Below are 15,782 nucleotides of genomic sequence, written 5' to 3' on the forward strand. Positions count from 1 at the left end.
TTAATATTAGTATTAAATCTGGCTGAGGACAGGGTGGAAAAGTGAAAGGAAACTTAGATAGTAATCTCTGGGTTCACTAATGAATGGATTAAGTCTATGATCCCATAGACTGGTTTGTGTATTAAAACACAGGCATGCAAAATACACACTAGGTGTACATAATTAAAAAAAATAGATATATTTTTGGCCATTCTCCCCTAACCGGGGATGGAGTTACTACTGTTCTTTGCAGTCCACATGATACTGTGTTTTCAATGTACAGATAAATATTGTTCAGGGCAAACCAAGTATTACCCAAGTGTGCTTGCACAAAACCAAGACCTTCTCTTTTTCCCTTCACTCTACCTTCCCCAAACCGGGGGTGGGGATGGATGGGTGATAAACTGGGAGGGGACATAGCCAGGACAGGTCACCCAAACCAGTAAAAGGGATACCCCATGCCATATAACTTGCTCAGCCATAACTACCTGGGTAAAGGAAGGGAATAAGGTTTGGGGCTGTTTGTTTGGGAAGGTGTCTCCTGCTTCAAGAGTGGCTTGGCATCAGTTACTGCCTTTGCATCACTTGTTTTGCTATTCTTCTTTCCTCCATGTATTAAAAGAGTCTCTATTTTGATTCAAGAGTTTTCTTGCTTTCATTTTTCGTATTCTCTTCCCTGTGCTGGGGGAACAGGGGGTGAAGCAAGCAAGTGGCTGTTGGGTGCTCAGCTGCTGGCTGGGGCCAAGCCACCACACTTTTATACCTTATTCTGCAAGCACATGGATGTTAATCACATCCTTATCTCTCCAAATATAACACTAGGCATAAGATGCACAAGCTCACACAGCAAATTTAGTTGAGAGAACACTGTAGCAACCCCAAAGCTGTCTATTATGACTGTCTTAAAAAGCTTGGCAAGGATGTGTTGCATATATACTATGTAGACTAGAGTGTAAAAAGATTATTTGGTAAGAAAAGCCTTTAAGATAAGGAGAGGAAAGAATTATATCCAAAGGACTACCTTCCCCTCAATTTTTTATTTTTCCTTGTTGTTTTTCTCTTTTAATTTGGCTTAAAGTTCTAAGTGTACTGCTCTGAGTATTGCAGGTATGCTATCTTCACACAATCATTTCTTGATACAATATACAATATTGTGATACAATATTTTATATACAGGAACATACTTTTAATCAGTCAGGACTCCACTGGGCAAGAACATAAATATTTACAATTGTTCCTTGAGGAATGTCACAATATTTTCTTACCCCTCCTGAGAAAACCTTTATTATCGTTAATAATGTCTTAGACAATCAATTTCATCCAACTTTTCAATTGTATAATCCAGGAGGGGATTTTCAAGGTAACCTAAGATGGTCTAAAATCATTATCATGACATCATCTGTAGAGGTAGGACACCCAATATAAGACACACAGAGTTTTTATTAGTTTGTTTTTTCTTTTAAAAAAATCAAACAGTCCAACACTCACAAGAGTTTCAAACACCATCACATATTAACATGCTGCTAGTGAAGAGGACATGCAAAATCTCTCTCCAAATCCTTACAGATGGCAAAAATACAAACCCTCTGAGACATAGTCAGAAGAGAATCAGTAAGCTTTAGTATGTCACTGCCAGATTTCTTATCAATTTTCTTTGTATTACACATAAAGCAGACAGCACAGATTCAAAGTATATGGCCACCTACTGCAACTCAACTCTGATAAGCACCAATTTAATTAAAATAAAAAAAAATTCAAAAAGCTCTTTCTACTCCAACAGCAATTTAACTTTCCAGATTTTTCCCTTTGTTGAAAGATTATGTTGTTATACACATTTCAGTAGCTGTATCACTAGAATTACAGTGTCACAATGTCAGCTTGAAGCATCAGCTTCTCAGTGCTACATGTCAGGATGTTTCACTGGGTGTATTTACACTGCCAAGTGTGATTGTGAGAAATATTATAGCCTAGAAAATGAATAATTTTGATAAAAGGAAAATAACTTTTGAAAATCCCCAAAACAACACTGAAACTGATTTTCAAATTATAATCCTTATTAGCTTTCTAAGGAGTTTTAAATACAGGAGTAAGAAGGTATGAAACAGTAAAGGAAATAAATTAAATGGGATACTGATTCTCTGCCTTCATTTGTCCTCTCCACATTGTTCAAATAATATCAATAGAGATGAAATTTATTCTCATACCTGCAGTTTGGGTATTGCCTGAAAGGGAGCAAATCCAAGGAAAAATAACCAGCATTTCTCACTCCTGTTCTTGAACAATACAACCACATGCATTTTCAAAGAAGCTAGAATTAAGGAGATCATGCTGAACTTTATCTAGCCATTCACCAAGCAACTCAAACAGCACTGGTCTTGTATTCATTTATGACAAGACCATGGAGAACCAAAATTGAAAGGATTGAAGGTTTCAATGGAGAAGTTTGCATTGTAAAAACCAAAACTTCTATTAAATATAAGATAATTTTTATACCAACAGCTCTTTCATATCGCTAACAGAAATACAAACAATAAAAACAAACAAAACAAAACAAAAAAAAAAAAAGGGAGAAAAACCCTGAAATTTTTCAAAACACATTTTCAAGAAAAGTGAAGTAACCAAGACTCCCTACATCCTCTCTGACCCTCAGTTACATAACTTACAACAGAACTAGCTCAGCCAGAGTGAGAAAATTTAATCTGGAGTATAATATAGACAAGCAAATCCTGACAGACCTCTATGTAGAAATTAAAGCCATGGATAAGACAGTTTTCTATTATTGTAGACAGAAAACAATCATATTTGAATCATACAATTTACCATCTCCATTTCAACAGAAAAGTCCTATGCTTTCTTTAGATTTTTACACAAGAATATCTTGTATATATCTTTAGAACTCTCACAATCAATAAAGGTCAGGAGACACTAACTGATACATAACCTAGTGATTCGATAAAAATAAGATTATTTTCATACCTCTTCATCACATTGTTTTTCATTTTATTTTTCCTGTAAACTACTAAAGAAAAACTTTTTTTTGTTTTTGCCCAGGACTGCTTTTTCCTTCACTCCTCACTCTAGCACCCCGAAGCAGAAACAGCTGCAGTAAAGTGAAGTGTTCATTTGTAAGGCAGTCACCTGGCCCAAGTTCAAGCATTTTAAAGAAGCAAGAAGGAAGATAATGAATGCCACCTGTTCCCACTTCAAAATCCTGATTACAGGGCCAGGGGAGAGAAGAAAAAGAGCCCCAGTAAAGTTAGAGGAAAGAGGTAAAACTCTCTCTGATATCCACCTGGAGGAAAAAGATTAAAAGAAGTAATTGGGGGAAGGGCTTTGTGATCTGGAGCCTGAAAAAGGGAGACTTTCAACTGTAGAAAGACTGACCTCAAAACATTTTAGCTCCTGTATATTCCTAGGATGATGATGTCAGTCCACAGCTGCTGTCTTCTTTTTTTCAGTTCAATGCAGAAAATACCATTCAAGACATCATGTGCCAAGCTTATATCCTGAAAATTCTCACTCTGGGCTCACTAATATGCCTTGGAGATTTGCCAGGTGACCTGTGTTCCACTGCTTCTTGCACTCAGTATTGAAAGCAATTGCTAAATAGCCTAAATATCTATGGAGACATGCTAATTACAGACATGGGAAAATCTATCTAAAGTAACCCCTTTTTAAAATTACAGATATAGAGTATTAGAAAAATCTGATCCAATCAAAATAGTAAGCTGAAAGCTAGGGATTGGTGGGTTAAAAGACTAGGAGAAATAAAGCTTCCCACTGCCCTCATAGCATACTATGTGGTCAGTGCTTCATGATTGTCTCTTAATTTATTTCAATCTCTTTAAGGACATGCTTAGAAAATTCATCCAGATGTAAATTTCCCATTACTGTCTGAACCTCTTAAAACAAACAAACAAACAAAAAACTACAAACCAAAACAAAAAAACACCTGTTCATCACTGAAAACATTATATAAGAGAAATAAAAATATCAACATGCATAAAGGAAAGGGATTGGTTTGAAAAATAAACGGCATTAATGTTACCACAAGATCTTCTCATTTTCAGAGTCCAAATATTATGGAGAAACTTTGGGTAGCATCACTCAGTGTTAGAGTTTTTGGTGTTCAGGGTTTTCTGTTGGGTTTTGGAGGTTTTTTTGTTTGTTCTTGGTTTGTTTTTTGTAGAAGTCTAGGAATAGAGCTAAAATTGAAGAAAAGTGCGCACACCAGGCACCAGGTCCACTGGATAAATTGAATATCATTCCTAATTTTCAAACTATAGCTATCCTTTCTTATTACTAACTATGCTTCCATTCCTGTCAATGAGCAGGAATAAAGTTGGAGGATGAAAGGAATAAAGAAGACAGCATCTGGACAAAACGTTATGGAGAACAAGGAAATAGACAAGAAAGAAAAGGAACAGGACAATTAGATAAATAGGAAATTCTGAAAAAAAAAAACAACCAAACAAAAAAACAACACAAAAAACCCAAAAACTTAACTGGAAAAACTGAACAGGGAAAACAGAGGAGCTATATTCAGAAGTATTTGTCATCAGAGTGTTTATCATTCTATGTAAGTAAATCACAAAATATTCATAAAGCATAGGATGTGTGAGACACCAGGTTTCTCTGAGAATTCATGTAAATCATTCTTGGACAAGTTTTCTTCAGTGTATATTCAAACGGTCTTCTTAGGCACTAAATCCAAGACTCTCTGACACCCAATAAGTCTCTAATATACCTGCATCTTAGAGGGATTGAATTAGGCTCCTTAGAGAAGGTTTTTATTATTATAGGACAGAGTTAGGAGCTCCCAAGCACTGAATGTCCTAGTATACCTATTTAATTGATTCCATCTGGAATCTTGAAGGACAATTCAGTGTTCCCACACACTGAACATGAAATGTAAAGTCAACAAAAATCATACATCATTGGTTCATCTTAAAAATTACTGAATCAGGGCTTTGGAGGAAATGGGGAAATGAAACTTTTGCAGAGAACTTAGTGATTGAAGTCCAGAAGATGACTGGTGTGTCTTGAAGACTTGCCTCTGGGAATCTGGCTGAACATTTGCCATGTCCTAGATAAGAGCAGTAACTACTGGGCAAGGTGCAAGACTTCTGTGGAGTATTTCTTCACTTCTATTGAAAATAGGCTCACTGTGCAGAAAGCTATGCAAGATTTATGGCAGCAGACAGAAGAAGAGTAAAAGTAGGCTTAAGTTTTGCAGCCCCGAATTACAAAACCTGAATAAAGCGCATAAATTCCAGTAAGCAGGAAATGAATGTTCATCTGGTGAACTTTGCACTGAACTGAACACAGCAGTGCATAAAGTCTGACATAAGACACAGAGATCTGTCTAGACAATCCCAGTGTGGTTTACTGGCAACTGCACTCCCCAGCCAGGGACTGATCCTGAATAAGTTCCTCTGTTCAGACTTCTGAAGCTATTCCTACAGAGAAGGACAAAAAGGAATTGCTGATTACTGATTTCAGACACCAGATATAACATGGTCCTGCAGAGCATGCAATCTGAGTATCATATACCCTCATCAGAAAACAGGCAGTCTGATATTGTCTCTAGGTGGAAAGAAATTGTGGAAAGGTGAGTGGAGGTAAAATCAGAGGAAACTGAGAAGTTATATTCGGATCCTAAGAGAGGTTACAATGGTATGGAAATTTTAGGGAAAAATGCACTTGCGGCTCCCTGGATGGAATGTAGTTGGTGTGCTTGAAACCTGTTCTAGGATGATTCCCCACATGGTGGGATTGTTTGTCAGTGTTTCCCATTGTCTTGGGATTTGAGAGCCCTCCTCACCATCTTGCCTTTATCTCAGCTGCCACACAGAGCAGCATGAGGAAACAGTCACCATCTTGTCTTTTTCTAGGGAATCTGCATGAACATGACCTGCAAGGAGCATCCATCATCTTCTTATTGTCCTGGCTGTCACATGGAACTAAGTCAAGGGGGTGACAATCTTTTTGTGAGAAAAACACCCTCTCTTTCTGTATGTTTTTGTTATTATTATTGCCATTGTTGCTGTGAATTTCTTATTCCATTGCTCTTTGTTTTCAAGAAATTGTGATCTCAACCCAAAATCTGCTTTTGTTCCTCCCTTGTCACAGGGGGCAGAGGGAAGGGAGTAGCTTATTTGGAGTTTACTTTCTGGATGGTGTTTAAACCACTACATGGTTAAAAAGTTCAACTCCCTAACCACTCCCTAACTCCATCAACCTTGCAGGACAGTTCCCTTTAAGAGAGAAGTACAGTAGTAATAGGAGAAGTTGGGAGGTTTATCACATTGGAAAAAGCAATCCTGCTTTAGAAGGAGCAGTAGCACAAACTGGGTCTTTTAGATAGATTGTGTCTTAGGTTGCAGTACAGGATGTGACCAAAAGTAGGTATTCTATCACCATCTGTTGAAAACAGGTGGGGCAGTGATCCTTATCTCTGTGGGAGATATTCTCTGCTAATGGGCTATCTGTTAAAACCAGGTGAGGCAGTCATCCTTATCTTTTCCACAACTCATCTTTCCTCCAGGAAGATATCTTCTGTTAATGGGCCATTGAGTGCCACTGCATGACTGATAAAATGACATCATCCCATTGGGAGATGCTCCAGCCAGGGGGAGGAGCCAAGCATTTCCTACCTTGATAACATCTGAGATTTGGAACAACAAAGCAGCCTCTGGATTCCAGAGGAAAACTGGACTTTTCCACATCATCACTGACCTTTAGAGGAAAATTGCACCCTTCTACAGGAGCACTGCTTCAACAGACCCACATCTGTCACTTCAGGAGGATGCAGCCACCATTGAATGGGACTGCTACCAACACCCTGACTGACTGACGGGGTGTCAGGTTGTATTCTGACTGTCAGTGTTTTTGGGTTTGCTCTTTGTAATACTGTATTTCTATTTTAATTTTCCTAGTAAAGAACTGTTATTCCTATTCCCATATCTTTGCCTGAGAGCCTCCTTAATTTCAAAATTATAATAATTTGGAGGGAGGGGGTTTACATTCTCCATTTTGAAAAGAGGCTCCTGCCTGTCTTGGCAGACACCTGTCTTTCAAACCAAAACAGATTCACTTGCACATCTTCCTTAAGCCACACACACAGAACCCCCAGAGAACTGTGAATCTCTAGAGGTGGAGTTTTATACAGCATAGACTAGAAGAAGGCAACTTCTGAGAGAGGCTAAGAACTCAAATCAGCTGGTGGAATGGCATGAAAGGTTTTGAAAACAAAGACTACCTTCTACAGCTGTGTCCTTGTGAGGCAAATCCATACTTTCACTTCAGCAGCTATGAGAGGCTTTCAGCAAACACCACGTTTCCCCTCTTTAAGTACCCACAGGAAAATCTCCTTCTTCCTCTGGGACAACCTCAAAGGCTTAGTTTGGGATCTACTCCTTGCTCTTCTCTAAAGAGAAGAGCAAGACTATATTCTTGGTATACGCATTGAAATTCCAGGAAAGGATCTGAGCTGTGTATATTTGGTTGTGCTGTGAGAAGCTCTCCCTCCATGACAGGATTTAGCATGACACAAAAGCCAGCACCCAGAAAAGCAAACAGTTGGTCATTTAAAAGAATGCTGAAACACCTAGGAAGCAGCTAGACTCCCCCACAGAACAGACAGGCCGTCCTCAAGCCCTGTTACAGCCATCTGTCACAAGCTCACTGAAACAGAGAAAAGCTGTTTTTCCTACCTGTGGCTGTGGAGGAGTGCGTTGAAAGCCAATCCATCAGACCAGCTAGTGGTGAAATTGGTAACGCTGACCTGCGGGTAATTGCGAGTCGATTGACGGACCCAGCTCAGCAGAATCATCTCGCTGTTTGTCTGCTGCAGCCCAGCCATGATGTTTTTCATTACATCTTTGACCTGCAATAAAAGACAGAATTTGATCAATGACTGAACTTATTAAAAACTGACTACTTCTTTTCTTGAAATGAAAAACCTTCAGTTAAATAAATTTCAACATTAAAGAAAAACTCCTAAGTAATTAAAGAACATATTTGTTCTCACAATGTAATGACAGCAATCAATTCTGAATGCTTAAAGACAACAGCTACTGACATGCACTAAATGCATTCATCTCTGTGCCACAGGGGAAGCAGGGACAGAGAAAGCACATTTGTTAGCATCACTTGTGGTAACAGAGTTCTTTCAAACTAAGTATTTCTCCTTGTGGTTTGCTTTGATCTGGAAATACATCCTTAGTTAATATGATGCATTACAGCAAAAGCTGATAAAATGTTGAATAGACTTCTTCTCTCATTGACAGAGCTGAAATAGTACAGAGGCAAAATAAATTTCCTCAGTGCATAGTTGATAATGCTTTTGACTTAAAGGTGCAAACTATATTTGCATACATGCACTTGGACAAAAAGTCAATTCCATTGCATGCATTAAAAGAGTATTATATATGTTTCAATTTTATTATTTAAATGAAGTTAATATTCCTTTTTCACTAGAGAAAGTTTACCAATCTACAGTTATTATTTTACAAAAAGCCTAGAGGCTTTTATAAATATTATCCTGGAGTTTGATATAATGCAGCGGACTTTTTTTGTTTCCTATCAATTTCTTTAGTAAAAGAGTGCATTAAACTTCTATTAAGAATTATTTTTCTGTAAAGTAACACCCTTTAACTCATTGCTTTCTCCGTATATCTTTTAGAATAGCAGCTCTTTTAATATATTCCCTCGGATATAATTGAACTATAAAGTTGCTTATTGCTGCTTATTCACTTAGGGAATATTGCATTTCATTATCATTTTTCCCTTGAATTGCTCTGCCTCCAGTATCAAGCAAAGAAAAACATTCAGGGCAGAATCTACTTTATCATAAAGGGTGAAAACTGTAACATTGCAAGATAATATGTAGAAGCTGCAATCTGAAAGAACAATCAACAACAAGAACAATTAATTACTGTGATATTGTAGAAAAAACAGAGATAACCTATTATTTTTAAGTATGATAAGTTGTTCACTAGTTTCACAGTAATTAATTCAATAATTTTATTTTATGAAGATATGAATTACTGAAATAACATCTTGGGTGTACATCCCAGATGTATATTGCTCAAAGAGTATCAGTGCCCTTAATTTTCCTTTTGAGAATTGTGTGTAAACATTACTTTATATGTTATTAGTTTCTAAGATGGAAGGAAAAATGTATCCTCTCTAAATTTCATGGGATATGTTCCTGACTTTAGTCTTAGATTATAATTTTCACCAATGAAAATTAATATAAATTCTGTCAGATAAGAACAGAAGTTTTTAATAATTGTCTCCATTTTTACATCAGGAGAAAAAAAAAAAGTGTAAGAAAATTAGGAAATAGACTCTTTATTTTTGCTTCATATGTCTAAGTGGATATTTTGAATTTCTTGACAATATTTTGAGTGTCTTTATTTTTGAGAGATGCAAAAATAAATTTACATAACGTAGCCAGAAGCTGAGATTTGGCCTCTGTTTTCCCAGGCACCTTGACTACTATAAAAATACAGAATCCTGTTTTCTTCACTAATCTGGATTCTAAAAAAGAAGAAAACTTTTGGAATTAGCATCTATTGCACCAAATTTAAACAATATGAAAGACTAGAAAATACTGAAGTTACAGTTAAGGAGACTTGTCCAAGCTAAGATTTAATTGTTCATTGTTCATTTTGGTTTTTATCATATGCTTATATTTCCAAGGCAGAGTTTTCTGAATATTATAAGAAAACTAACTTTTGAACAATGCAACACACATTAACATTAAAGAATAGCTGAATGAATGCAGGAACACCATATTTAGAAACAGATTCATAACACAGAACTGATTATGTGTTTGAGCTGATATTAAATAGAAGGGAGCTGTGTCTATGAACAGAGATGATTAGACAAAATTAGTAAAAAAGTGGACCACCAGAAAGGCAATTATTCTGATGAATCCAGGTGATGAATCCAAACCTAGAATTTTTTTTTACTTTTCAGCAAATTAATACAAAACAGCTTCAAACTCTCCATGTTGAGTTAAATATGCTTATAACAGATAAAATTTTGCTCTCTTTTTCCTGCATTTCTTTGCAAGAGTGAAGACTGTTAAACTTATGATTTTTTATTGCCTCTTAGGGAAAGTCATACATTTAAAATAACAGAGTAAAAGGGTCTGATCTAATTTGGAATTCTGAGGCCCCTTCCTCTTCAGTGAGAATTGGTGGACAGCTCCACTTCTACAGCTGGAGCCACCTTGTCCGCCTGGGTGTCCTGAGGGGCATTGCCATTACAGCCCAGCTGACCCCTTGGCAGCACCATGGCACACCTCTGCAGGCACAGCACAGCACCATGGCACACCTCTGCAGGTACAGCACAGCGACATGGCACACCTCTGCAGGCACAGCACCATGGCACACCTCTGCAGGAACAGCAACATAACACACCTCTGCAGGCACAGCACCATGGCACACCTCTGCAGGCACAGCACAGCACCATGGCACACCTCTGCAGGTACAGAACCATGGCACACCTCTGCAGGTACAGCACAGCACCATGGCACACCTCTGCAGGCACAGCACCATGGCACACCTCTGCAGGAATAGCACTATGGCACACCTCTACAGGAACAGCACAGCACCATGGCACACCTCTGCAGGCACAGCACCATGGCACACCTCTGCAGGTACAGAACCATAACACACCTCTGCAGGCACAGAACCATAACACACCTCTGCAGGCACAGCACCACGCTGGCTGCAGGGTCCTGAAGCAAGAGCAGTGCCTGAGCACGAGAGTGCTGGCTGGCATTTTGGTGAAAGGAAGCTTTTTGAAGGCTTCTCAGTTAAGATGTACAGCAGGAAAAGTGGCACATAGAGATGTGCTCACGTCACCCTGAAGAGCTTTTCAGACAAACTCCCTCAGCATCCAGGCTCAAATACTGCAGCTATTTCAAAGGGCCTCTGCCTCATGCTGTCAGGTGATGAGTTGACCTCTGCTATTCATTTCTTTGTTACCTCTCCTTTCTAATGCAGTGTATCCTGGCAGGACACAAAGCTTTCAGGTGCAGGAAACTCTGACTTCCAGAGAACAGGTATACTGCTCTTCCAGGAGAATGGACATATGCTATGGCAATAAGAAAATATTAAATTTTGATATAAGTGGGGGAAAGGACTATACAGACGTCCCTGAAATGGCTTCTGAAATGCCAGGCTGCCAAAAGGAAAGCTGTGGACAGAAGGAGAGCACTGCTACTCTTGTCACCACATAAAGACAGTGGCCAAAAGCCAGCCCTGGTCACAGCAGCAATGGACCTTTGATCTTCCCACTGCAGGGCCATGTTCTGGAATCTGGGCATGTGTTGCTGAGTGTGTAACAGGACAAGGAACACAGCATGATCTCAGGCTCATACTACATCTCTTTCACCTAAAACCAGCACTCAGGTATGTAACATTTTGTAAGACTGGCACTCAGCTTCAGTATGCCAGACCCTAGAGAAGAGGGAGGGAAGAGATAATCTAAAAAGAAAACTGTTCTCAAAGCAAGAATTTTTCATTTTTCTTAATAAAATAGGAACCTTACATCTCCCTGACAGAATTACTTAGCATTTTTTACTCGCTAGATTTCAGGTATTCTGACTGCATATCTTACATTTTTATAGCTAGAACCACTAAATTCTTTCCAAGTACATTTGATAGAACACTTTTAAGGACATTTTCATAGATATTCAAGACATCTATCAAAGTAAAGGATATTCTTTGTTCATTGATTCAAGGTGGATTGACAGAAGCCTTTCGTTTCCATAATCAAAAATCCAAATTAAGTAAAATGGTAATTCATATTCAAATACTGATGTGCACAATAACCCTGATGCTTTTAATAAGTCTCCAAATGAGGCTGACAGGCTGCTGAAATGCTCCCCTCTGAAATATTTTCTGCATGTATAGATCTATTCCTTTATGATTTTTCCCAGAGAAAGTCAAGATTTGGGCCAAATATTTTTTGCTAGGGGATTTCTTTCATGCTTTACATGAAAATAAATTCACTCTTAAAAAATAACATAACAAAACATAAAAATTTACACACTGCCATATAGAATGTTTTTCCACTCTTAAGAAAGTTTATCAAATATAACAGTTCAGAAATTGATAGTTTTCCTCTATTTGTACTTAAACAGTGCTACAGTGAGGCTGGGATCACAGAACTGTGAGAAGCAGAGCAGCAGCTTCAAGGAAATGGAGTCTGATGGATTCAGTACTATAAAAAGCTTTGGCAGCAGGTGCTCAACTCAGATGATGGTTCCATTTTAGATAAACTTTTAATAATAATCTGAATAAAACATACTAGATAAGAAAGAACACAATCACCACAAGGGATACAGAAAGCCATAATATTTCCACTGCACAGAGATGAGAGTGGCAACAATGCATCAAATCCTGCTGCAGTGCCTCTACCACCTCTACCACTGCCTGTCCTCAGTGGGACTGCTGATATCCATTTGGATTGGTACTGGCATTATTCCTTTCATGCTCCTTTCTTCTACCACCTCTTTTTAAAAACTATTATCACACAAAGAGATTAACATTGCTGTAAGAGACCATCATGTTGTCATGTGTAAGTACAGTTGTGTCCTTCCATGGTCCTGGCTGCAGGACATGAAACTGGAAAAGCTTCTTGCCTGTTCTTCTACAACAAGACAAGTGTTCACACAAACAATAATCTCATATCTTTTTTCTATTTGCTTTAGATGTAGACAGCTGAATTTCCTCTAAGTTCCTAATATCCTCTCAGGATCTGTAAAAACAGGATTGCACCAACAAACACAAACTACACAAGCATGCACTAAATCAAATAACCTGTGTATTCCTATTTATTTGTCTTTAGGCCTTCCACAGACTACAAGCAAATATACTGGTCTTGGTATTTTACCAAGCTGAGACAAGTGGCCCTGACCCTGTATGAACAACTTATTGTGTTTCCAGATGCTTCTTATCAGGGACAAGCTGTGATAAGCAAATCAACAGGAAGAAGAATTTCATAAGAAATTTACAGCTGTTTCACCATAAATTCTGTCAGTATGTAAGATACTACATACCCATCTATACAGAGGACAGAACAATCACAAACGTATTCTAGATCATGCAATTAACTTCAAAATTTGAAAGAAAATCTGGAAAAGATTTTCTCCACACAGCTGTAAATAAGCAAGTTTATTTTGAATTCTTCCAATACTTTGAGGGAAATAGGTAGCAAATGAATGGCTCCTGAGTCTTTTGGGTTTTTTAAGGAGAAAAGCCAAAATATAAATCTGCCATTTTATTATTACTTTCTAAAATTACTCATCATTAAGCAAAAGGAACAGGGTTATTATTTAATAATGGCTTCTTGTTGCCAGTCAGGTTTTAGCTACTCTTTAGAAAAAGAACTAAAATTGAATTCTAGCCAAAATAGAATCTTATTTACAGAAATTTGAATAAAAAGAGAAGCCCGGAAGGTGCAGGTCATTTTCAGTACTGAATGGCTAGAATAAAATGAAACACAGTGATGCCAAACTGATTTTTGCCCTTTTGCTTTTATATATTCTCATATATTTGTAGCTCTGTACCCTATTATTATATAACTACATGGATTTGTAGCCAGCTTTTCACCTACTCTGTTAGGCAGAAAGACAGAATAGATTCCTAAAGGCCCCAGTCCTATTTGGGGACCAAGGTTAAATCCTCTGGGAACCAAGATTAAAACAGCATCTTGAGACATTTTCTCATAAACAAAGTACAGTTAGTACCTAAAGTGGGGAGGGATTTCTGGAAAAGGGTGGAACCAAGGGGGGAATTACATCATTACCTGTGCTTCTAATTGGGAATGCTTGTCAAGTATGCTAATTTGTTAAGCTTGTAAGACTGTATTTGTCCTATGTGAGGTTGGCATTTTTCCGTACTTGTTGCTGAGGCCTCCAGTTAAAGACCAGGTTTTGAATCTCCTCCTATACTAATACAACCTCCAAAGTGTATTGTTTTATTTCTAGATCTTTAAGGCATCACAGAACTCCAGGGATAGACTAAACTTGTACTGAACCATTATGACTATGCTGACAAAGCACAGTCACATTTTTAATCACTGCTTTGTAAATATGATCCTTGGACCTTCCATCCACGAGTAGTTCAATCTGAAGCCATGGGTACCATCACAGCTGCCATCACTAGGCTCAAGATGAAGCTTGAAATGAATCACTTTTGCATTGCAAACAAAAGGTTTTTGGTTTTGACAGGGCTGCTGTCAGAAAGCTCATCAGGCTACAGTGGAACCTGTGTCTTCTGTGTGTCTGTGCAAGTACATGTTAGGAGGAATGGTGGGAATGATTGAAAAGAAATTAGTCAGCACACAGCTAATACTAAAGCACACCTTCAACACTTTGCTTCAGGATGAAATATGAAGAAAACAAAATATTAATTTGAACATGATTAGTCATCTCAGCTCATAATTTATACAAATTAAAAGAGTGTGATTGAAGGATTATTGGTAGAAGTTGCATAGTTAGGTATCATATTCCATCTGCTCTTAATAAGTAATTTAGAACAATTTGATGCAATTAAACTAGGAATATTGAAATACGAGACAAAAGAAGAAGTGAGGTAACTATCTGCAGCTTTTCTCTGTTGGTGTTGTCCTGTAAAATTAGAATAAAAATGTTCCCTGATGATACACATCTGATTTTTGATAAGAATATTTCAGTTTTAAAGTCTTTTCAGCTTTGTTTCCTACCACCTTTTCTGGTTATTCCACGAAAAACTTGTCAGTTATTGCTTTGGGAACATAGTCAACACTAATGGGCAGACTTAGCCCAGATTCATACAAACACATGGATTCAGAGCATCTACATGATAGACCTTTTTGAGTTTTGATTTTACTGCCATCTCAGATTTTTATATTTTTTTTTAGCTAAGTGTCCTCATCTACCATACTGGTTTTTATGACAACCATATCACAAAATCCTCTTTCTCTCTAAAGAGAAAGGAAACTAAATGAGCCACATCTGCTTCAATAAATAGATAGTCTATGAACTTTTTAGTGTTCTAAAAATAATTCTTGGCAGGATGGGTCAGCAGAAAAAAAGTAATTGATGGGATTATTTTGTTAAAATAGAGAAGCCACTCTTTCTAAGACACTAAAAAGAAATCCACATTGGCTTTGTCTATCAATTTCTGTTAGGATAACTCATATATATGATCTTGCAATATCTGTCTGTTATATTACAGTCAAAAAACTTTCTGCTAATCCTGTAAAAACTATTTTGTCTTCTCAATATTGTCGGTATCCTTGATAATATGTAAGCAGACTGCCATCATATTTCCTGATTTAGAACATTGCATTGCTTATGTTTACTGTGTAGGTTGTTGCTGGACAATAATGGTGAAAAGATCAGTGGAATAAATGTATTTCATAGGAAGAAATGAACAGTGCCACTCACCTGCCAGTGGAGGATTATATTCCAGATCAAACCAAGGGTCAGTTTATGATTTCCATCCACAATATCTGAGCTCCCTATATTTACCAAATCAACCTATATAGAAACAAAAAAATAATTTTAAAATATTAATAACAAGCATAAGAGACTGGAAGGAGATGATGAGATAAGTTAAGGAAAATCTCCCATTTGGTTTCTGTTGTTCCATAAACATACAACTCACATTTTATAAATGGCATAATTAATGTTCTGGAAAAAACAGCAGTGATCTGGAGTTCCTATTATTCCAGCTACAGCATGTTGTGAAACATAAAATGGAAAGTAATAGCTTTAATAACTCAAATATATTTTA

The 15,782-nt window shown here is 37.5% G+C and overlaps 1 protein-coding gene and 1 long non-coding RNA gene across 15 annotated transcripts in view; one reads left to right on the plus strand and one right to left on the minus strand.

Annotated features, from left to right (window-relative positions):
• DMD (dystrophin) overlaps positions 1-15,782 on the minus strand; it is a 1,142,416-nt gene that overhangs the window by 761,700 nt on the left and 364,934 nt on the right. For all 14 annotated transcript variants that reach the window (XM_088160350.1, XM_088160356.1, XM_088160354.1 and 11 more), the window contains exons 5-6: positions 15,434-15,526; positions 7,695-7,867 (exon numbers count right to left, since the gene is read on the minus strand). In XM_088160350.1, coding sequence (XP_088016476.1) covers positions 7,695-7,867; positions 15,434-15,526 — 266 coding nt within the window. The remainder of the gene's footprint in view (positions 1-7,694; positions 7,868-15,433; positions 15,527-15,782) is intronic.
• Positions 2,888-6,942, plus strand: LOC148224953 (uncharacterized). Its single transcript, XR_015801796.1, has 2 exons — positions 2,888-3,248; positions 5,874-6,942. It is a non-coding gene; the product is annotated as an uncharacterized LOC148224953 (long non-coding RNA).

The sequence above is a fragment of the Sturnus vulgaris genome, chromosome 2 (assembly GCF_052056855.1).
Source record: "Sturnus vulgaris isolate bStuVul1 chromosome 2, bStuVul1.hap1, whole genome shotgun sequence".
In the NCBI taxonomy this organism is placed as follows: domain Eukaryota; kingdom Metazoa; phylum Chordata; class Aves; order Passeriformes; family Sturnidae; genus Sturnus; species Sturnus vulgaris.